At 47.6% G+C, this 23,225-nt stretch overlaps 1 protein-coding gene across 2 annotated transcripts in view; it reads left to right on the top strand.

Moving 5' to 3' along the window:
• CUX1 (cut like homeobox 1) overlaps positions 1–14,194 on the top strand; it is a 261,921-nt gene extending 247,727 nt beyond the window's left edge. For both annotated transcript variants that reach the window (XM_053367430.1, XM_053367431.1), the window contains exons 15-23: positions 1,926–2,062; positions 3,650–3,716; positions 4,169–4,281; positions 4,958–5,074; positions 7,892–7,975; positions 8,766–8,822; positions 11,128–11,208; positions 11,556–11,620; positions 12,335–14,194. In XM_053367430.1, the coding sequence (XP_053223405.1) occupies positions 1,926–2,062; positions 3,650–3,716; positions 4,169–4,281; positions 4,958–5,074; positions 7,892–7,975; positions 8,766–8,822; positions 11,128–11,208; positions 11,556–11,620; positions 12,335–12,395 (782 nt within the window). In that variant the 3' untranslated portion in view covers positions 12,396–14,194. The remainder of the gene's footprint in view (positions 1–1,925; positions 2,063–3,649; positions 3,717–4,168; positions 4,282–4,957; positions 5,075–7,891; positions 7,976–8,765; positions 8,823–11,127; positions 11,209–11,555; positions 11,621–12,334) is intronic.
• Positions 14,195–23,225: the final 9,031 nt, after the last annotated feature.

The following is a 23,225-nucleotide window of genomic DNA, read 5'->3' as shown; positions in this document are numbered from 1 at the left end:
CTTGATCGTTTTTTAAAAAAACAACAACCCTCAAAGCAGTTTATAAAAAGAACAAAACAATAAAATTACAGGTTAAAAACTGTTGAAAGCAACTATTTTTTAAAAAAAATTAAAATCGGCAATAAACTAAAAACAGATTAAAACACACATCAGCATTCTACATGTCTGGGTAAGCTTTTGTCTGAACAAAAATGTTTTTAGTAAACACTGAAAAGAGTGCAGCGAAAGTGCCTGCTCGATGTAGAATCAAAGCCATCAAGTGGGATAAGGCAATCTCATGCTTGGAAACTTCTCCTCCGGTGTCAAAAGCCAGGGGAAAGAGATACACAAGGATTGAGGCACACAGCCACTTGGTGCCATCAGTATATGCAAATGTCTGGCTCGTTTAAGACTATATGGAACCTTTATTCTCAAGTATGATGGAAGTCATAGATGGAGAGTACTTTTTTATTTTAAAAAATTATTATTTGTAAAGGAAATCTTTGTATAATACTTTATTATTCCTTGGGAGCTGCACTGTATCTTTGTACTTTTGTCCCAGCAGGCTGTGATGCTTTTTTGGGGGGGAGGGTGGAATCTGGAGCCTACATGGCTTAGCCTGTCTCCTTAAGGAGATCCTAAGCAGAGCTTGGAAAACCAGCAACCCAGAAAATAAGTTGATCAATTGCGCAAGGCAAGTGAACGATGCTCCTCTGCCTTGCCACACCTCATCTGCCCAGAGGTAGATGAGCATTGCCCACTGTCACCAGGCTGCCCAGGCAGTGCTCAGCCACAGGAAGGGCATGTTCTAAGAATCTAAGAGGTGTGCTCAGATTGCGACAGGAAGGGCCAGGAGACTTTGCTAGTGCCCCACCTGTGGTGAGCGCAGACACCTAGAACATGTCCTAGAACCCTGTGCAGCATGCAGGGGGGTTGTGGCAGCTGAGTCCACATGGAAAAAGAGTGAGGTTAAGGCCCCCAAGAGTCTTCTGGTCCTCAAAATTCCATACTTGAAAATCTGAAAGCCACTGTGGGTTGTTGTTGTTTTTTTTTTAAAAAAAAGGTTGTATACCAGTATTTCTTATGAAACTGTGACCTCTAGTGGCTTGGTTCTGTATTAGGCAATCCTATTTATAATGTGGATTGTTGCAATATCTATCATCTATCTATCTATCATTTATCTATCTATCTATCTATCTATCTATCTATCTATCTACCTACATGGATCTGGGGAATCTTTGCCCTCTGAAGATGTGGAGCAAAACAATTTAGCAGTAAGGAGAGGCATGCCTGAAAAATTAGCTCTCTATTGTTTGCAATATCCCACCCAGAATGGTGCTTTAGCTGTTTAGGTATAGCTCATTGTGCACCTGCATGAACACACTACTTAATTTTTATTTTAAAAAAGGTTTTGTTTTGTTTGCCGCATCTCAAAGATGTCTGAAAGCCAGACCATCTGAAGTGTGTGGTTGTCCACTGGGATCCCAAGAAGTCCATGTTATCACTTATATTTACAGTAGTTTGCCCCTATCTTGGTTATTGTTGTTGTTAATTGCACTTATATCCCAATTTTTCTCCAAGGAGCTCAAGGTACCATATATAGTTCTCCCTCCTCTCAGTTAATCCCCGCAACAGCCCTTGGAGGTAGGTCAGATTGAGAGGCAGTGACAGGCACTCAAGGTCATGGCCAAATGTGGATTTGAAACCTAGTCTGTCAGATCTTAGTCCGACACTAACCGCTACTACTGCACTGGCTCTCAACATCTATTATGCATCTATTAAATCTCACCCTTCCGTTTCTTGTCTTCCTTCGTATTTATGGAAATAACCTTCCAAAAACAATAACAATACGGACTTGCCACCGCAAGCTGTGAGAGATCCCAATTCTTTTTCTACTGTTACTTGTCCCTATTGAATGCACCATGCCTTGTCCCCCAACCCCACAGGTCGCTGTGCTGACTTGCAGATCCAGTTCACCGAAGCCGTCTCCACAGTTGCCGACCAGAAAGAACTGATTGCAAAACTGGAGCATGACCTCAGCACCATTCAGTCCATGTCTGCAATGCGCCGCCCCGACGCAGAGGTGAGTCCCCTTTAACCATTTGCTGCCCCCCACTTGCAGCAAAGTCAGCCACCAGGGGCCAAGCCAGGTGAGATCCGTTCATACCATTAGTCTTCTTCTCTGTGGAGAACTCCCCGTTGCTATGAATGGCTACTAGCCCCCATGGCTAGCTGCTGGGAATCACAAGTGGAAACAGTGCCTCTGAAGAGCTGCGGTGAGTGAACTAGACTGGGAACCAGGGTAGAGAGAGGTGCTGTAAATATTTGCATCCCCCTGTGTTTCCTATCCTATCACCAGCTCCGTATACCTCCTGTTTGTATTGGAAGAAAAGCTTCCAGTAATGCAAATGGGAGATTTACTTCCTATGCATAGAACAGGGGGCGGGGGCGGGGGGCATTCCAGAAAGGGACCTCAGTAGGGTGCAAAGTTTTAAAGCCCCTCTGCACCTTGGGCCTTGATTTGGACTGGGCAGGTGGACTCCAGCTGTTTTCCTTCCTGTGAAACATCCTTCTCAGGACTCAGCTACGTTAGTACAGTGGTACCTCGGGTTAAGTACTTAATTCGTTCTGGAGGCCCGTTCTTAACCTGAAACTGTTCTTAACCTGAAGCACCACTTTAGCTAATGGGGTCTCCTGCTGCTGCCGCGCCACCGGAGCACGATTTCTGTTCTCATCCTGAAGCAAAGTTCTTAACCCGAGGTACTATTTCTGGGTTAGCAGAGTCTGTAACCTGAAGCATGTGTAACCTGAAGCGTATATAACCCGAGGTACCACTGTAAAGAAAAAGTGTTTTATATGCATTATAATAACAGTGCGATGCCAGCTGCCGCTGTGGAGTCCCATCTCTCACCAACGTGATTTCCCATAATAAAGTTTACAGTGCATTTTCTTGAAATGCTTTTTCGACCCAGCCTCGCCGTTCCCAGCTAACTTGTCTCATTTGGCTTTCAGCTAGTTCCCAACCTGCCCTGTTGTTTCATTCTGCATAATAATTCATTACGCATAAATTGAATGCATAATGGATGTAATACACACACACACACACACACACACACAGAGAGAGAGAGAGAGAGAGAGAGAGAGAGAGAGAGAGAGAGAGAGAGAGAGAGAGAGAGATGGCATACTGTACGGCAAAACTACCCATTTCAAATACAAACCACTCTATGCAAAATTATCCTATGCTTCCTGAAACCTGGTTGTTCAAAGCAAGGCATAGGACATCTTCAGGACTTATCTTACTCGAACTCATAGGTGGCCCAGCGGGAGCCAAGTTCAAAATGGCAGGCAGTGGGAGGAGCCGGATGCAAAATGGTGGCTGGGAGCATGGAGTTAGTTATCCTCACCCAATGAAGCCATGCCCCGGGATGAGCTGCATATACAAGTTCAAATCCATACTTTAGTTATTACAGATCAGGGATGCTAATTTCATTCTTGCTGTTAAATCAGGAGGTGTAAATAATCCACCAGGAGATCCCAATCGGCTGAGGCACTATAATATCAGCAATAGCATCTCAGCTCCTACGAGCATCTTGTCGTGAATGGAAAGAAGAGCAAACTCTCCCATGTCGTTCCTGCATCCATGTTCTCCTTTTCTCTTTCCTTCCCAAAGGGTGCCGCCATTCAAAACCTTGAGAACATCCCTGAGCCCATCAAAGAGGCAACAGCGCTTTTCTATGGTAAGCAATTAGCCAGCAGATGGAGACTCTGTTTGCCCAGGCCGTGGGTGAGATTGCTCTTCTGTAGGAAGCGTTTTGCTGCCTGGCTCAGCCTCCAACTACCAGAGTCCTTTTGGTGACCTCAACAGGAGGCAGTGATGCTTTCTTATGTTTTAATCAGGTGAGGTAGGAGGGCAGAAACCCTCATAAGGTTCTCTAAGGGCTGTTTCTCCCCCCAAAAAAAATCAGGGGGAGGGGAAAGCCGGTAGGGAATGGCCAGCTAAGTTATGATGAAAAATGGCAGAGTTGGGGGGGGGGAATCATTGTTGGTGAAAAGCAAAGAATAAAAGAAAGCAAGAGAGTTCAAAGAGATGTACATTGTCATTTACTGACTGCAATGAATGACCTTGGTATAAGCCCACAGGAGTGCTGTGGGTTTCAACGTTTTTCCTGTACTCCGACCTGTTTCCTAGGCTACCCACCATCAGCAAGCACCCCGATTCCAGAGGGCCAGATGGACTCCCTCCTCTCCATCATCTCCAGCCAGAGGGAGCGCTTCCGAGCACGCAACCACGAGTTAGAAGCGGTAAGGATCCCTGGAGGGCAGCAGGGGCTTGGGCTGGCCCCGCAGGCCCTGCCGGTTCTTGGGCCGTGCAGCCGGGGGTCATCGCAGCTGGGCCACCATCTTGAAAAGGCTACTCTGGCCAAGCACAAGGCAGTGGAAATGAAAACGGAGATCTGGTCAAACGAGTCTCTCTGGGACCCTGCCATGGGGAAGTATCCATCGGACCGCCTCTCTTGAAAACCTTATGCCACCAGTCATTCTGATGGTTGTTCTGCACTGCTTTTGATGTTTTCATATTGCTGTGCGCTGCCCTGATAGTTCATGAGAGGGCAGTATATGAATACTTTTCTGAATATAAACAAATGCATTCATAGCGAGTTTTCCGAGGGTGGGACTTGCGTATTTCCAGAAACATAGGCCTGCCTCTGAACAGGGCAGGTAGTTGATATTATTATTATTATTATTATTATTATTATTATTATTATTATTATTAGGCTATGTTTACTGCCCTTGGCTCCTTTTGGGAAGGAGAGGGCAGGACATAAATTTAATAAATAAATGAAGAAGAGCCATGCAAAAAGGGAGCGCTCACATTGTTACTATGGAAGCTTCCATCTCCGTGCAGAGCTTGTGCCTTTTATCAGGAGCTCAGGCGGGCCTGATTCTGACCCTTTTCTTCCTCTGTCTGTTCTGGCAGGAGAACCAGATGATGCAACATACAATGCAGGCCCTCCAAAGCGAGCTGGACAACCTGAGAGCCGACAACATCAAGCTGTATGAGAAGATTAAATTCCTGCAAAGCTATCCCGGACGGGTCAGTGGGCTGCCCTGTCAAGAATGGCATTACGCTTGTTTATGAAAGGGCTGTCTTAAGTCATCTAGCCGCTGGAGATGTAATAGGGACAATGCTTCTTTAAAACATACCGTATTTTTTGCACCATAACACTCACTTTTTTCCTCCTAAAAAGTAAGGGGAAATGTCTGTGCGTGTTATGGAGGGAATGCCTACGGGTGGCATGCCTACGGATTTTCCTCCTCTAAAAACTATGTGCGTGTTATGGTTGGGTGCGTGTTATAGAGCGAAAAATACGGTATGTTCTTACAATGTCCTACATTGGTAAATTTTTGGCAGAGAGTAATAGAAATAATCAATGCAACTGTACGAAATAATCTTATATTTGCAGGGAAATATCCTTTTCAGTTATATACACCTGCTACTTTCTTCCACACTAGGGTGAGACATATTGTTTTTCTATTTAAATTACAGGAATTATTTCTGCACTTGCACCTGTATGTATAAATTTGCATATGCAAATCTACTGTAAATCTACACACACACACACACACACACACACACCCTTTTCTCTTTTTTGGTGATGTTTTTGGGAAAGGTTCCAGGGAAGAGGCGGCCTCACTTGGATGGTTTGCAAAGCAGTTTTTCACAATTACTTTGACAGCCGGCTTCAGCGTAGCAGCAGTTCACACAGGGCCTGTCCTTGCGCCACTGATTCAGCACACCTTGGCTGGCAGTGCATTAATGTGTTGAATGAACTGGCCCCCAACCAGGGAATGGCAGGATCTGGTCATGGAATCGTGTGGAGCCATTTTGCACACACACACCCCAGGAAACAGTGGGTGCTTTTCATTCTCTAGATCAGCTTCCACTGCACCCAGTGCTGATACCAAGGTGAAGAAGGCAGGTGGAGGAATTTTCTTTTGGTTAGCTTTCCCTTTTTTGCTATGGTGCCAGCGGATTCCCACATGCACGACCTTTTCAGAGACAGGGTAGTATATAATCACAAATTAAAGTAATTTAGTTGGCTTGGAGGCCACTTTCCCAGCCCCAACCCGTTTGCACAACCTTTTAACGTTTTGCAAGAGCAAAGTTCTTCGGCTTTCATCATGCAGCGCTGGTCCTCCACACGTCCAGGAGAGAGAGCTCTTCCCTTTCCCAAGTAACCCAGTGGCTTCAGGGAATCCGCTTGCTGAGAGAGCATGTGCCAACTTGAGAAGAGAAGGGCAGAGCAAAGCGCTTTGCTTCAGTGTTTTCCAGCACCGCCCTGTTTATTGCATGACGTCTCTCGCCATTGGCTCTGCTCCAGGTGTGCTTCTCAGCATCCCACCTGTCAAAAGGAGGGTGGCCCAAAACTCATCTCATATCACACACACACACACACACACACACACACACAGGAGAGCATCACCACAGAAAGGGCAAACATATGCATAAAGATCACACAGGCTAATTGATATAAATAGGTGTGGAATTACAAATAATTGAATTTAAACAGAAATACAGTGCATTCAGGGACACAGGTGGTGTGGTGGGTTAAACCACAGAGCCTAGAACTTGCCGATCAGAAGGTCGGCACTTCGAACCCCCGCGATGGGGTGAGCTCCCATTGCTCGGTCCCTGCTCCTGCCAACCTAGCAGTTCGAAAGCACGTCAAAGTGCAAGTAGATAAATAGGTACCACTCCAACGGGAAGGTAAATGGCGTTTCCGTGCGCTGCTCTGGTTCACCAGAAGCAGCTTAGTCATGCTGGCCACATGACCCGGAAGCTGTACGCCGGCTCCCTCGGCTAATAAAGTGAGATGAGCGCCACAACCCCAGAGTCGGCCATGACTGGACCTAATGGTAAGGGGTCCCTTTATCTTTACCTTTACTCTTTCAGAAGGCTCTTTAAGATTCTGAACTGGGAGCCAATGGCCCTCCAGACATTCTTGGACTCCCAACTCACATCGGCCCCAGCCTGCCTGGACCAGTGGTCAGGGGCAGTGTGATTTGTAGTCCAACAACATCAGGGGGTGCACAGGTTGCCCATCCCTGAAACACAGGATGCCTTCAAATAGAGTGATTTCCTCTGATAGCCCTTGAAATAGAGAACTGTAAAGGTGGCCTAGTTAGCAGGAACCACACTAGTTTCTTGGTGACACACTGGGGAAAGTTTGCTTGCCCCTTGGGGACTGGAGGCCCTAGATCAGGGGTCAGCAAACTTTTTCAGCAGGGGGCCGGTCCACTGTCCCTCAGACCCTGTGGGGGGCCGGACTATATTTTTTTGGGGGGGGGATGAACAAATTCCTATGCCCCACAAATAACCCAGAGATGCATTTTAAATAAAAACACACATTCTATTCATGTAAAAATACCAGGCAGGCCCCACAAATAACCCAGGGATGCATTTTAAATAAAGGGACACATTTTACTCATGTAAAAACACACTGATTCCTGGCCCATCCACGGGCCGGATTTAGAAGGCGACTGGGCCGGATCTGGCCCCCGGGCCTTAGTTTTCGTACCCATGCCCTAGATGCTTTGATTTGGGGCAGGCAGTGAAGCTTGAATCTCCCTCCCGCTCTGTCGTGCACAAAGACATGCACCTACTTGCTCGCTTAGGTTGCTAAATGTCCCCCCTCCCCAATCTGCACTAACTTTCTGCTTCCTCCAGAGAAGTATTGAGTCTGGGACTTTTTCTGCATGCAGAGCAGCTGCTCTGCTGCTGAGCAACAGCTCTGGAAGAACCATGGCATTCGAAGTGAGGCAGTAGCTTTGTGACGACTGCTTCCACACATCTGGGAGCAAACACGCATCCACAGCCTCACCCTGACTTCCGTGTTTGGGTCTCTTCTAGGGCACTGGCAGTGACGACACTGAGCTCCGCTACTCCACCCAGTATGAAGAGCGCCTGGACCCCTTCGCCTCCTTCAGCAGAAAGGTAAGAGAGGCTCTCGTATGGAGCTGCGGAAGGGAAGGGAAAGAAGGGCTTAGAAATACAGACGTACCTTGGAAGTCGAATGGAATCCGTTCCGGAAGTCCGTTCAACTTCCAAAACGTTTGACCTCCAAGTTGTGGCTTCTGATTGGCTGCAGGAAGCTCCTGCAGTCAATCGGAAGCCGTGGAAGCCCCACCAGATGTTCGGCTTCCGAAAGAATGTTCAAAAACCAGAACAATCACTTCTGGTTTTCAATTGTTCGGCAGCCAAAATGTTCGGCAACTAAGTCATTCAAATTCCAAGGTACGACTGTACTACATTTCCTAGGTGATGTCTATCAGCCACCTTCAACCAGTGCTCCACCACTGTTTTATTTTTTCCCCCCATTACATCTTGTTTAACTACATCTTGTTTATCTGGGGCAACCCTGCCAGATGGGTGGGGTGTAAAGAATAAAATTGTTGTTGTTGTTACTACTACTATTATTACTAACGTTAATTACTGCAAGAGCACTTCTAGGGGTATGCAGTGTTCCTACAGCAGCAATCTCAGCCACCCTGGCGATGCCCCTGTGCCCGGCTGGCAGGCAGGCATTAGTGGGCCCATTTTACAGGCGGCAAACTAAGCTTGGAGGGTAACATCTTGACCTCGAGTCTGTTCACATTTAAGCACTGGGTAAATTTAAGTGGGCTTGTTAGATCATGGGCTGATGTTGGCATTGCAGGTGAGGCACAACTGATTTCAGTTTTTCCTTTCACTTTTCCATCTCTGCTTTGTGTTTGTTTGTACTCAGGAGCGCCAGAGGAAGTACCTGAGTCTCAGCCCGTGGGATAAGGCCACTCTTAGCATGGTAAGGCAAGCACTGATGCTCTGTCCTCTCCCATCTGATGTGGAGGAACACTGACCTAGGCCACATTTACACCAGACATTGAAAACAGTGTGATACCACTTTAAACAGTTATGGCTTCCCCCCAAAGAATGATGGGAGCTGTAGTTTGTTAGGGATGCTCAGAGTTGTTAGGAGACCCCTCTACAGTGGTGCCTCGCAAGACGAAAAGAATCCGTTCCGCGATTCTTTTCGTCTAGCGGTTTTTTCGTCTTGCGAAGCAACCCCATTGGCGGCTAAGCGGATTAGCGCTATTAGCGATTTAGCGCTATTAGCGGCTTAGCGGGCTTAGCGGCTAAGCTGTTAAAAGCCTATTAACGGCTTAGCGGCTTTGAAAAAGGGGGGGAAAGCGGGGGGGAATGGCGAGACTCGCAAGACGTTTTCGTCTTGCGAAGCAAGCCCATAGGGAACTTCGTCTTGCGAAGCGCCTCCGCGACGGAAAACCCTTTCTTCTTGCGGGTTTTTCGTCTTGCGAGGCATTCGTCTTGCGGGGCACCACTGTATTCCCCTCACAGAGCTACAATTCTCAAAAGTTCCCAGGGAAGAGGAATTTGTCTGGGAATTGTCACTTGGTAAGGGGAATAGGGGACACGGGTGGTGCTGTGGTCTAAACCACAGAGCCTGGGGCTTGCCGATCAGAAGGTTGGTGGTTCTAATCCCTGTGACGGGGTGAGCTCCTGTTATTCGGTCCCAGCTCCTGCCCACCTAGCAGTTCGAAAGCACGTCAAAGTGAAAGTAGATAAATAGGTACTGCTCCAGCGGGAAGGTAAACGGCGTTTCTGTGTGCTGCTGTGGTTCGCCAGAAGTGGCTTTGTCATGCTGGCCACATGACCCGGAAGCTGTCTGAGGACAAACGCCAGCTCCCTCGGCCTATAGAGCGAGATGAGCGCTGCAACCCCAGAGTCGTCCGCAACTGGACCTAACGGTCAGGGGTACCTTTACCTTAAGGGGAATAGGGAGGGTCTCCTGACAACTTTCAGACGAGGCAACCAGAATGGGACGTGGTTTTCCAGAGGCAGCTACATCACTGGTTTATATAAAGTCAATTTGATCCCGCTTGTTAGCAAGTGTGCATTCCTCATGCATGGAGAAGAGAAGGCCGTGGGTCACTGGGACCAGCCTGGCCTGGCCAAGAACGACAAGCCCTTGTTTCACAGCTGATGTCCGTGTGTGTCTGTACTGAAACGCGAGGCCCAGCAGGTGTGCGCCGTCACCAGTTGCCCTGCCGTCCTTGTGTACTGATGTCACCAGGCCTGGCATGCCAGGAAGATCATATTTGCCTCTGAAGGCAATCCTGTCCCACAGTTTGGACAGAACTGGCAGCCCATGTTGTGTTGGAAATACCCAGAGGAGGGAAACAGATGTTCGGAGAGGTCTGGGCTGGTTGCCAGCAGAGTTTGCACCAGCTGCAATCTGCTTCATACATGGATACACAAAGCTGCTTTTCCCTGAGTCAGCCCACTGGTCCACTTAGCTTACTGTCGCCTGCTCTGACTGGCAGCACCTCTCCACAGCCTGCAATCCCTTTCTTAATAACTCGGTGCGAACCTATAGTGTGCAGCCATGCTTGGAATGCTGTGTACAGTTCCTGGTCACTTTGCTTCAAAAAAAAGCTGGGAGAAAGGTTCAGAAAAGGGCAAGTGAAATGATCAAGGGGGCAGAGCAACTCCCTTATGTGGGGGGGGGAATCAAAATTTGAGTTTTTTCCACCTAAAAAATAGGCTAGAAAGTTGGTGAGGCGACATGTTTGAGGTATAGGCAGCAGTTATGCATGGTGCAGAGAAAGTAGACAGAGAGATGTTTTCTCTACCTCATAATACTAAAACCCAGCAGTGCTAGCCAAGGATCTGAGCAAGGGAGAGTCAGGACAGACAAAAGAATAGGCCTTTTCAGTGGTGGCTCCTCACTTGTGGAATGCTCTCCCCAGGGAGGCTCGCCTGGCACCTTCGTTACATAACTTCAGGTGCAGGCAGAAACATTCCTCTTCTCCCAGGCCTCTGGCTAATTCAACAGTCTTTGGTATAGTAGGAAGGGGCATTGTTTCCGTTTGGTACGATGGTATGTATTGTTATATTGTAAACCACCCTGTGATCTTCAGATGAAGGGCGGTATAAAATTATAATAAATATGAACAAGAATAATATATGAACTTGCCTAATTTGTACAGGGTGGCATACATTTTGTTTTTCATCGGCAGAATTCTGTATTTATTGGTTTTTCTGAAAAGAGTATTTATGCCAAACCCTGTCTTCTTTTGGTGCACCTGCAGGGAAGATTCATCCTCTCCAACAAGACGGCCCGCACAATTGCCTTTTTCTACACTCTCTTCTTGCATTGCCTTGTTTTCCTGGTAAGTCTGTGGCTTGCTCTCTCTCTCTGATATCCTCCTGCCTTTGGAAATAAGGAGTCTGCAGTTCAGCCTTGACAAACCTGGTGCCCTTAAGTTGCTTTATTTGTTTTAGAGCATTTGTACCCCGCTCCCCAGCCAGAAAGGGCTCTCACAGTGGCTTGCGTACCATCGGTTGACTGGGAACCCCAAACCCCCAGGCACCCACTCGATTGGACCTCAAAGCCTGAATCTCTGTTGACGCAAGAAGGATGTTGCAGGGAGAACCTGAGCAAAGAGGATCATTGTGGGGTGGGGTGGGGGTTCCCACTCTCAGCTGCACAATTAACAGACTACCTTTACTTTCTCAGGTTCTCTACAAAACGGCTTGGAGCGAAAGCGTGGGCAGAGACTGCGCCGCCTTCTGTGCAAAGAAGTAGGTGTCGGAGGAGCCGCCTTCCCAGTTCTCTCCTTCAGTCTACCACGTAGATGCTTCTTCAGCTTCTGCAAACATGCCTTTCACTCTGCAAATGTGAAAATCAGGGCTGCAGGTGTCGAGTCAGTTGAGCCAATCCGTCGCTTGCGGTTTGAAGCAGGTCCGGGGGCGGGCATACTTCCTGCCCCACGTCTCGGGTGCTCCCCCCACCAACCCACATCCATATGTTGAACTTTGGTCATCTACATATGAACAACCCCCTAGGGCAGGGCCGGTTCAAGACATTTTGGCACCTGAGGCGAACCACAAAATGCTGCCCCCTCTCCTCCCTGCCAGGGAAGAAGGGGCGAATTCCCAGAGTGGTTTAGAAGCAACTCCTCTTGCCAGGGAACTTTGGGAGTTGTAGCTCTGCGAGAGGAAGAGAGGGGTCTCCTGTCCCCTCTCAGTACCCTTAAACAACACTTCCCAAAATTATTTAAAGTGATATGATTCTGCTCTCCCTGTGTGGGGCAGAAGGGGCCTGGTGCTGGATGCTGTCGTCCTTGAGAAGGCTTGACCTTGCACTGCTCCCCCTGCCATCATCTCCTGGCGTTGCCCCTCATATGGCCAACCTGTCAGGGTCAGGGGCTTGGCTTTTTGTCACTCTGCATTTTATGGGGCACAATATAGATTCACACCGAGGTGTGCTGATCCAGTTGCTTCCATCTCTTTCAGATATGCCGACCACCTGCACAAGTTCCACGAGAACGGCGAGAACGGGGATATGTGGCAATGAAGGCCCTGACTGGAAACCGCTGTGCCCCCCCCTTACTGGAGCCAATTCCATTTCCAGCCCAGAAAGGTTTAATCCCAGTGCTGCTCTGCCCCCATATTCCTTCTCCCTCAAGGACAACATTGTTCACAGGCTCAGGCTTGAGGCAAAAAAATATCTAGAGAGTGATACAACAGTTTCACAAAGCTGACTCAAGCTGATGCACTTGATTTCTCCTTGGTTGTCTCCAGCGGTAACTATCTGTCAAAAATGCTTATAAATTCAGCAGATTTAGGGCTGGTTCAGACATTCCCCAGCTCAATAGGATATGCCTTGCCTGTTCTTGGGGACTCATCAATTCACACAGAAATTATAAACTTGACTGAAGCTGTCCACAGAAACAGCTGCAGGCACTCCAGTCTGAGAATTATGTCTCAGAAGCTGCAGTTCCATCCATGGGTAGCCTTCTCTTTGCAGATTTGTCCAGCTACACCCCACAAATGTGGTTTTTGAACGTCTGAACCAGGCTCCCAGACATTTTACATTTAAGTCTGCCTTTGCATTGGGAGTTAATTCACAGAGGGGTTTTTATACAACCTTTTAAGCCAGCAGCAAGCCAGTGGTTTCATTCAGATGTAACACTCCCCTATTCTTCAAACCATAGTTTATGAATGTGTGTGCCTGGCTTGTTAGAAAACTTCCTGGTTTCTCCAAACCAGACCTCCAAGCCAGGCTTGCAAACCACAGTCTAATCCTGATTTGCATCCTCGTTTGTGGGATTGCACAAACCATAGTATCTGGTTCTTAAGCCATGGCAAACTGTGATTTTTGACAAAGCAGGAAGTGCTATATTAAGCCGGGCACATGGGACGGGGAGAGGTTTGAAGGGCTGGAGCACCCATGAAGTCTGAATGCAGCGAGTGAGTCTTAATGCACTTCAACAGACTGGCCAGCTCCTTCAATGCCAGAGGTTCCTCCTGTGCTTTTTGACAAAAGAAATTTAACAGCTCTGGGACATGGAAAAAGTTGCATTGGTTAAGCAAGAGAAGGAACCAGTACGCACCTGACAGTACTGGAAATGCTTCTCATGCAACAAAAACTTCCCCCTTGGCAGAGTGTGCTGCAAACCACAAGGGCTGGTTTGTGTTGGTTTTGCATATTCCTGAAATGGGCCCACAGTGGGAAGCCACAGCTCCTTGCTGCAATCCATCTGCAGGGCAGGTTTCCCCACGGAATTGTTTGTGAAGCAGCAGTTAATCCTGCTGCAAAAAAAGAAAGGGACCCAAATAACGTTATGCAGAGGGATTTAAGGATAGTTTTGCTGGAGGCTTTAGCAAACTTGGGAAAACAAACATGGGAGAAAGGTGGCTTATCTGCTTTGGAACTGCTGCAGTAAACATTCTTCCTTTTGCGTGGTAGGCAGGAACTTTCTGTTGCAGAATTCCCTTCCTGTTTTTTGTTATTATTGAATTAAGAGATTGTTCAATCCTGTTGTTTAATCAAGTAATGCAGTTGAGGGAAGAAGTGGTGGTCAAATAGATTGTGGCTTTTGAAAGCCTCTCGGAGCGGTTTCTTCGCTTTCAAATGTACCAGCGTTCTCAACTGCCTCCGAAAATCCCCCAATTGAGTTTTCATAGTAAAGGTTTGATTTTGTAGTTGAAGGTGGGTGATGCAGATTGGGAAACCGATTACCCCCCCCTTTTCCCTCTTCCTACGATTATTTAAACTGCTTCTGGTGTGCGTAAATTGGTCTTTTCTCCCCTCCCTCCCTCTGCCTGCAAAGCAAAATCCTTTCCAGTAGAAATAAATGCTTGGAAGATGAATTGGACTCCCTGTGTACTCTGTTGGGTGTCAGTGTTAGAGGCCTGGAAAAAAAATGGCAGGCAGTTGAGCCAATTGTCTTGGGAGCCAAGAGACCAACCCCAGATGGCATGAAACTGAATGGAATGGGAACCCAACAGATCATGGAATTGCAGAGTTGTTAGGGACACAGAGGGTCATCTTCTAGTCCAGGGGTCAGCAACCTTTTTCAGCCGTGGGCCAGTACACCGTCCCTCCGACCTTGTGGGGGGCCGGACTATATTTTGGAAAATAAATAATGAACGAATTCCTATGCCCCACAAATAACCCAGAGATGCATTTTAAATAAAAGGACACATTCTACTCAAGTAAAAACACGCTGATTCCCAGACCGTCCATGGGCCGGATTGAGAAGGCAACTGGGCCACATCCAGCCACCAGGCCTTAGGTTGCCTACCCCTGTTCTAGTCCTTTCCCCAATGAGATGCAGAGCAGAGAAGTGGCAGGAATGCTTAACCCTCTCTTCACCACTACCACTTTACTGCTGCCCCACTCCCAACCTATGAGCAGTGCTTTTGGAAACCACAAGAACTGAGAACGCACACCGACTCCTCAAGCAAAGTCAATCCTCTGTCATCCTCAGCAAAACAGAGGGGATTCATTGCCCTGAACCCCTGGCCTACCTGGTAGGAAGTCAGTATTGCCAAGTCCACAGGTCAGGAAACACAGTTCAGGGTCAATCTAAGAATGTAGCCAAGTCCAAAGTCCAGCAGTCAGGATACAGGCCAGAGTCAAACCCAAAGGACAGTCCCATAGAGGTCCAGGAGCATCCAAGGTCCCTCAGTGTGGACAGTTGAACAGACACAGCACCTCATCTCTGCTTCTCTTTTGTACTTTGCATGCTCATTGCATGCTCATCTAGGATTGATGAGGCAGGTGACCCTCACCTGTCCTGCCCTGGAGTCTACTCCAGCTGAGGAATCGCACCCCTCCTTCCAGAACTAGTGAGCCTCACCTGGGCTATGGGCACTTGTCTGTCTCAGCCTCCTAGAGTGTTCCTTCCGCTGCTCCCTACACCTCAGAGGCCACCGTGTTCATAGAGACAGATGCCCCTCTGGTTCTGGTGATGGGTCCTGCTATTCTAGTTCCTGTGCACTGACCTCCATCCCCTCAGCAACTAAAGCCAAAAATAAAAATAAAAGTAGCAGGGAATGTCTAGAATTAAACATATAGGTACAAACTTCAATACCAAAATCAAACATACTAAATTACTATCACAAGGTTCCAAGTAATATCATAAAAAGACTCAATTTCTCAATAGAGACTTTTATTGTTGTTTGCCCTCTCTGGTTCTCTCCAGATATGTAAACTTAACCATGCTGTGTCCCAGTTTTTACTTACCCATTTGCTCCTGGATTGTGTTCTCATTCACACACACACCCCAACTGACAAATCATTACTATTCTGGCAGCAGTTAAGAGCTGTTGCATCCATTCCCTATCCTATTGGTACAGTTTCGTTAACATATCCATGCAGTAAATGGAAAGGATCCCTGGGCAAAGTGTGGCCAGTTAATACCTCAGTGTCCATTGCTATATATTCCAATAATTTTCTAAATTTAGAACATGTCCAGAATATGTGCCATATTGGAGTGTTTGCAGCTTTCATTTTATTATTTTTCTCTGTCTTCCTTATGCGACTTGCTGCTGCAGACCCAAACTTAATACAGTTCAGGAAATCTGCTCTAAGGAAGGACTTGCATCTTGTAAACGCATGCAAAGCAGCCTCAGAGAAAAGTGAGGAATGGAAACTGGAAGCACCATGTGGCTATTTACTGGGCAGGATCTCCCTTCCTCTTAGCTGCAGCGTCTTATCATCCCTTTTCCTCTTTCTAAATAACTTGCAACAAGTGACTCTGCTCCGAGAAGTCTGGCATCAACAGCATCTGTTTTCCTTGGCAAACCTTCACCATCCTTAGACCTGCAGAGCGGGGAGATCAGTTGCCTAGCAAGGGACTGTTAGATTGGGTGGTTTTTCAAGGTACTTTGTAAAATTACCGTATTTTTTGCACCATAACACTCACTTTTTTCCTCCTAGAAAGTAAGGGGAAATGTCTGTGCGTGTTATGGAGGAAATGCCTACGGGTGGCATGCCTACGGATTTTCCTCCTCTAAAAACTACGTGCGTGTTATGGTCGGGTGCGTGTTATAGAGCGAAAAATACGGTAGTTTTTGAAAACAGGTTCAAAATCTCCAAGGCTGCTTCCACACTATAACCTAGAGCTGAGTTCAAAATTTTTTGAAAATTTTTTAGGTGAAGAAAAGCCTTTGTTTTGCTTAAAAAAGAAATGAAAGCAAAATAATTACTATTCCACTACTTATTTTATAAATCTTTTATAGGCCACCTATATCTGGGCAGCAGCATTTTGAGCCAGTGGAAGTTTCCAAACTGTCTTCAAAGGTTCCATGCAGATGAATTACAGTAGTCAAACCTAGATTTGACTAAGTGCATGGATAATCTCTCTGAATCATGGATTATCTGGATGACGGATTAGCTCTCTAGTTAGAGTCACAGCTGGTGGACCAACCTTGGCTAGTTGGTTGGCACTCCTACCCACAGACACAACCTGCACTTCCAAAGAAGGGCCCCTTCCTCTGGCAGATCGAATGGACGAGACCAGGAGTGGGTCCCACAGTCCAGAAGGTGGTTCCTGCACATGCCATAGAGGGAAGTGAGGGGCAGATGGGGTTCGTCAACCTGGGAAGGTAGCCCATCTAGGAGAAGGAAAACACTGATCCTAAATGGGAGAAGAAAAGGCTAAGGAATAAACCCTACCCAAATCTGGAGGGGAGCCCCTAAGACAGTTGGATGGTATCTCATACGCCTCTTTCTGGCAACTCCTGCAGCCAAACTGGCGCCAAACGTATTGCTCTGCTTTCATTTGGACTACATCAGCAAGGCCGAGAGTGGGGTCTTGTTTGGGCAAAGCAGGACCTCCATACACACTGCCCAGGCTTGCGCCCCAGAAAGGTCACTTGTCTGCTGCTAACACAGCTGTTTGACTTCACCCCCAGAGGCTCACTCTGTTGCTTCTCGAGACAACAACAGGAAGCAATAAAAGCAGTTGGCGCCTGCAAACAAGAAACTTTTAATTAAAGGTACAAGAATGCTAATAAGTTTTGATAGCTCTTTGTAGTTTTTCACTGGATGGGTTGGTATGGCAATATATTTTACTGCAGAAAACTGCTGTGGATTTCGTTACAGTGCACTGAAACAATCCGGCAACCCATAAAAATGTGTGAAGGCAAGATGGCAATTCCAAGAAAAAGATGAGCCTAGAAGCAACCCAAGGCTAGCAAAATTGTGCCATTTGGAGTGGGGAGAGGGATAGGGTCCTCCCATCCCGTATCAGCTAAATATGATTATTTTGCAGGAACACCAGGGTGAACAGCCGGGTAAAACTTTCCCTGGGGAAGCCATCAACAATATGCTGTGTCCACAAACTATTTGGAGAAGTCAGCATTGCAACATCAGTCTTCATCACGATCTCACATTAATAGACTGCTCTCTGTCTCTTAAACTGACGCATGGTCATAAAAATAGCAGGAGGAATCAGTTGCCTTTGCGGGGGATTCGTTTTTGAGACTATCCGGAAGTCATGGCTGTTACGAGAGGACGAGCTGGGAAGCTAATTTTAGCCATCCTTTCTGTGGGCTAACATGTAATGTAACAGTAGGAAACCCAAGAGCTGTTGTCAGAAGTTAACCCTCACTGCCCCACCCTCGGAAAGGGAAGCAGACTGACAGTGCAAGGATCAATCTGCAGGGGGGAAGCTCATCATCTGATGTCCACAAGCAATACAGAGACATATGAAGCTGCCTTAGGGTCTATCTAACTCAGTATTATCCATGCTGTCTTTCCGTGGCTCCCTAGGGTTTCAGGCAGGGGTCATGGGCCTTCCATATAGAATCGGCTTAGGCAGAGTCCATCCACTGAGCCCCTGATTGCGACCTGCTCCAATTAGGAGCAGGTGGAGGTTTATCCGCAGTTCAGCTACCTGGGTTTCTCTTAATCAGATAGGAACCTGCAGTGGCGTAGCGTGGGTTGTCAGCACCCGGGGCAAGGCAAGTAATTTGCACCCCCTAACCCATGGATTTGCGCCCCCTAACCCGTGGATTTGCGCCCCCTAACCCTAACCCCCAGATGTTGCGCCCGGTGCGGCCGGCCCCCCCTGCACCCCCCATGCTACGCCACTGGGAACCTGCCTAGAACTGCCTGCATATGAAGCATCATTTATTCCACCACTGAAGTTCAGCCCCGCCTCCCCATCCACTGACCAGCCTTTATGGGAAACGGTCCACAGTCAAAATATGAGTTGATACCACTGTGGGCCATGGGCACTTGTGGCCACTCTTCTCACCACCTGCAAGTAGAGTGGCCAGGTGTTAAAGACCTTGGGCTCCTGCGCCTTTAAGGAGTTCCACAGAAGAGATCTCAGCAGGTGTTCCTCCAGCAGGGCCTTGGGCAAGGAGTCATATTTCATCCTCCACTCTGCACTCCTGGCACCCCTTCTGAGGGCAAGGCTCCTGATCCAGGCTGGCTGGAACCCTGACCAAGACCCAACTCCTCCGTGGGGCCATGACAAGTTCTGTCGCAGGAACCATGTGTCCACTGAAATGCTGCAAAGGCACACGTTGGCTCCATCAAAGCCAACATACTGCAAAACGCACAGACACACACAGTTAGGTCTGCTTCCTGGGCCAAATCTTACCTTAAAACAGTCTTTGCCAACCTAGCACCTACTTAGACTACCTGGCAGATGGGAGTTGTAGCCCAAAACATCTGCCTCAAACCATCTGAGCTACACCTTCCTATCGCACCCCCATTTATCTCTCAAGATTCGACGCCTGGCTTCTCAGCCCAAGAAAGCAGGTCAAAAACGGCTCCTCAAACGCTACAGTTCCACGCACACAGTTGCACACATTTTGCCCAACATGCACAGTCCGTCTTTTTTTCCCTCTTCATTTCCTTGGTTTACCCAGCACAAAACACGCTCTTAACTGGGTGGGGGACCCTGCTCCTCTGAGGCATCAGTGTTGCTGCCTCCATTGATGCGCAAAGAAAGTGCTCTCCCTGGTCTGCCGTTGTTCTGGAAGTGACTTTGCCTTCCTCTCGTAAGTGCTGTGCTGGTTTCATTCAGCTATATTTGAACTCGGCCATCGATCGGTTCAGTTCCCTGGGCCCGGCGGATGCATCCATTTGTGGCTATGGGAACCCATTTGAAACCATGAACTGACTGTGCAGGGAGGGACAGACACCTTGTTTGCACAGCCAGTTTATTTTAATCACTGCACACAGACACACACAGTCAGTGGGGAAAGGGAGCCTCTTTTATGAAAGCAGCGTTGGGTGAATGAGCATCGCACCCACCCGTCTTTGCCTGAAGCAGCTGCCGGCTTCTTGCTTTCCATGACTTAAGTATTTCCCGGCAGTGAAGGATGTTTGTGTAGCTCAAAACATGCGCTGTGTTTCAGACTGGAATTTTAAAATCCCGGGGCCAGCGTTGGGGATTAGCCTGCTAACTGAAACAAGCAAAACCAGGAATTGGGATTTATCCTGGGGACAGCAAGCATGAGATGATACTCGCAACCACCCTAAGCTAAAAGAGTGGCAGGTCCAAGGTGGCCGCGCAGGGGTGTAAGGGTCCATCTCTGCCTAAAAAATGGTTAAACACAGGGTTTCCATGCAAATGGTTTGTACCCAAATAAGCCTGGGAATGTCCCCTGCTGGATATTATTGGAGATTCCCCAAATCCTCGCCGTCCCCAAATCTGCTTTGGTGGGTCGAGGGAAGCCCAAAACAGATTGGGGTGAGGCGAGAGAAGGGCGGAGTGTGTTGTTGCTCAAGAAATCATAGACTTGTAGAGTTGGAAGGGACTCCCATGGGTCATCTAGTCTGACCCTAGCAAACCAGGAATCAAACGATCCCTGGCAGGTGGCCATCCAACATCTGTTTAAAAACCTCCAATGAAAGAAGGAGGTAGAAATATTTGCGCTGGCAGAACATTCTCCTCAATGCTATGTGGAATACAACCCTTAAAAAAAATAAAAACCACCCACCCACACAGGCACATCTGCACTATTGATAACTTCACATCCTCTCATACTGACAGGCTGCCAAGAAAGTGCCATTTGAGTCAGTTGCCCATCGTACATTACAAGCCTCTCTGGGCCACGCACAGAAAGCGGGTCTCCCTCTGAGTCCTTCTTGCCTTGAGCTCAGAGTTGTGCACCTCGCCATTTTTCTTTCCCTCCCTTTCCATCCATGACAAAGAGCATGCAAAATCTAATCATTTATTTGCACCGAAGAGACGCAGAGATGCCTCTGGCCTGTTCATGCAGGGCAGGGACTCCTCAGAGGAAGGACCAACGTCCTGTTCTGTGGCTCTGTTGCCGTGGGCTGGAAAGCTCAGGAGCAAGGGTGAACGGCAGGCATAGGCAAACTCGGCCCTCCAGATGTTTTGGGACTACAACTCCTATCATCCCTAGCTAACAGGACCAGTGGTCAGGGATGATGGGAGTTGTAGTCCCAAAAAGTTGTAGTCCCAATCTGGAGGGCCAAGTTTGTCTATGCCTGGTCAACGGGGACAAGAGAGGTTAAGATGCTGCTTCTCTCCATGCTCATTTTGGCGGCATTTTGGCATTACCCCTAATCCCTCTTCCTGGTTTTCATAGAATCCTAGAGTTGTAGAGTTGGAAGGGACCCCGACTGTCATCTAGCCCAACTCTCTGCAATGCCGGAATCTCAGCTAAAGCATCCCTGACAGATGGCCATCCTACTTCTGCTGAAAAACCTCCAGTGAAAAAGAGAGGCCACCACCTTCTGAGGGAGTCCAGAAGCTTGGAGAGAATTAATTTTGCTGAATGTATTTGGGGGGGAAGCAGTAATCTCCAGAGAGTGCCTCAAAGCGGGGGGGGGGGGTGTCCTCCTGCGTGTCAGCATTTCCCAATTTGATTATTGTTCATTTGTAATTAGTATTGACAAATTATGTGGCAGGGAGCAGGGAGGAGAAAGATGTGTTTTTCCAGTCTACTCCCTGCTGCCACCAGCTCACCCTTCTTATCAGGTGGCTCCAGACTCAGCTGGAAATCTTCCAGCATTAGCAAGAATAATACATTAGTGACACTTGTTTTTTTATACCAAGAATCAATTAACAAATTATGGGCTTTCTATATAGAAGGAATTCCATGCAGGAGCTAACATGATTCCCCTGTCCAGAGTGATGTATATTATGCACTACTGGAGGAAGTGGAGGCTCTGACAGTGCCTGATAAATGTGTTAGATTCATATATTGTCGAGTGGGAAGGGTTCCAAGGGTCATCTAGTCTAACCCCCGCAATGCAGGATTGTTCAGAGTCTTTACAAGAGGGCTGTGCACCAGATCTGGGAGTCTGTGTGGTGCAGTGGTTAGAGTGTCAAACTAGGACCTGGGAGAGACCAGAGTTCAAATCCCCAATCAGCCATGAAGCTCACTGGGTGATCCTTGGTAGTTAATTGCCTCTCAACCTAATCTGCCTCACAGGGTTGTTGTGGGGCTTGAACAAGGAGCAGGAAAACCTTGCAAACCACCTTGAGCTGTTTGGAGAAAAAGGTGGGATATAAATGGGATATCAGACAAACTCCCAGATTTATAACTGAATCAGACCAATTCGGGTGAAACCCAGAATTTATCGTCCAGATCAGGTTGAGGCAGCCCTGTATGTCTATGAGTATGAGTCAACCCTCTAAAACTCCTGAGCTTTTTATAAAATCTTCTCTGGATCTACTGGTGAACTGGAACACATAATTCATTGACCTAAACATTGAAGTGATTACTCTTTCTGGCTGCTAGACTCACTTGCTTCTGGCTAGCCTTTCCCCCGCTGCTCGGCATTTTTCCTTCCCTGGTAAAAGTTGTATCAGTGACTCTATGCACCCCATACAGTGGTATCTCAGGTTACATACGCTTCAAGTTACATACGCTTCAGGTTACACACTCCGCTAACCCAGAAATAGTGCTTCAGGTTAAGAACTTTGCTTCAGTATAAGAACATTAATTGGGCTCCAGCGGCGCAGCGGCAGCAGGAGGCCCCATTAGCTAAAGTGGTGCTTCAGGTTAAGAACAGTTTCAGGTTAAGTACAGACCTCCGGAATGAATTAAGTACTTAAACCGAGGTACCACTGTACTTGGATGATAATAATGGTTTACATTTCAGGCTGAAGTTGCTTTTGTGGAATCATCTTATTAAATACAAACATCCTCTCATTGGTGAGACAGGGGCACTCTGAAGGCTCATGCTATTTATTTATGAGACTCATGATTCCTAACTGTGCCTCCACCTATGAGGCACGATAAGCCAATTGCCTCAGGTAGCAGATCCTCATGCCACCATGCTGTGTGTCAACTCTGTAAACAATGAGTGAACAAAATGTGGCGATTCCAGAGTAAAGGGTTTGTGTGGAAGCAACTCAACACTCCCGTTATTCGTCGCTCATGTGAGGCAGCTTGCAAAGTTTGCTAAATTCCGAGATGTGTGTGCTTATATGACATAATTGTCAGCTCAGTTAGCCTGTTCCAACTTCAGGCATTTTTGCACCTGAAAGTAGAGTTCAAAATGGTACCTAGTTGCTCTGAATAGAATGAGCTATGCAGGCACAGCGGAGAAGAGACAGGGAAATTCCCCTCTGGAATCCGTTTCCTGAAGCAGTTGCTTCACCTCTCAGCTCCCTCTGACTGGCTTCTCCATGAACTGTGAGGCAGGGAAATACGCCTGGAACCGTTCCCTTACCACAAATAGTAGTTGGCCAAGGATTTGGGGCCTACAAGAAGGGTTTAGAGCTACCGTCTTGGAAGGGACCAGTTGGCAGCTCCCTGCCTTAAAAAATGATTCCTTCCCTGTTGGATTCGCCGTTGGACTATGGGCAGACAGCAACAAAAGCTGCCAAAGCCATATGGAAAGACTTGTCTGCGCCTTTGCTGTTTATGGCGTTTCCTGGGAGACGGGCCTCACGGG

The sequence above is a fragment of the Podarcis raffonei genome, chromosome 15, assembly GCF_027172205.1.
Source record: "Podarcis raffonei isolate rPodRaf1 chromosome 15, rPodRaf1.pri, whole genome shotgun sequence".
Lineage (NCBI taxonomy): Eukaryota > Metazoa > Chordata > Lepidosauria > Squamata > Lacertidae > Podarcis > Podarcis raffonei.
Note: the sequence above shows the minus strand (reverse complement) of the source record. Positions and strands in the feature narration are given on the sequence as shown.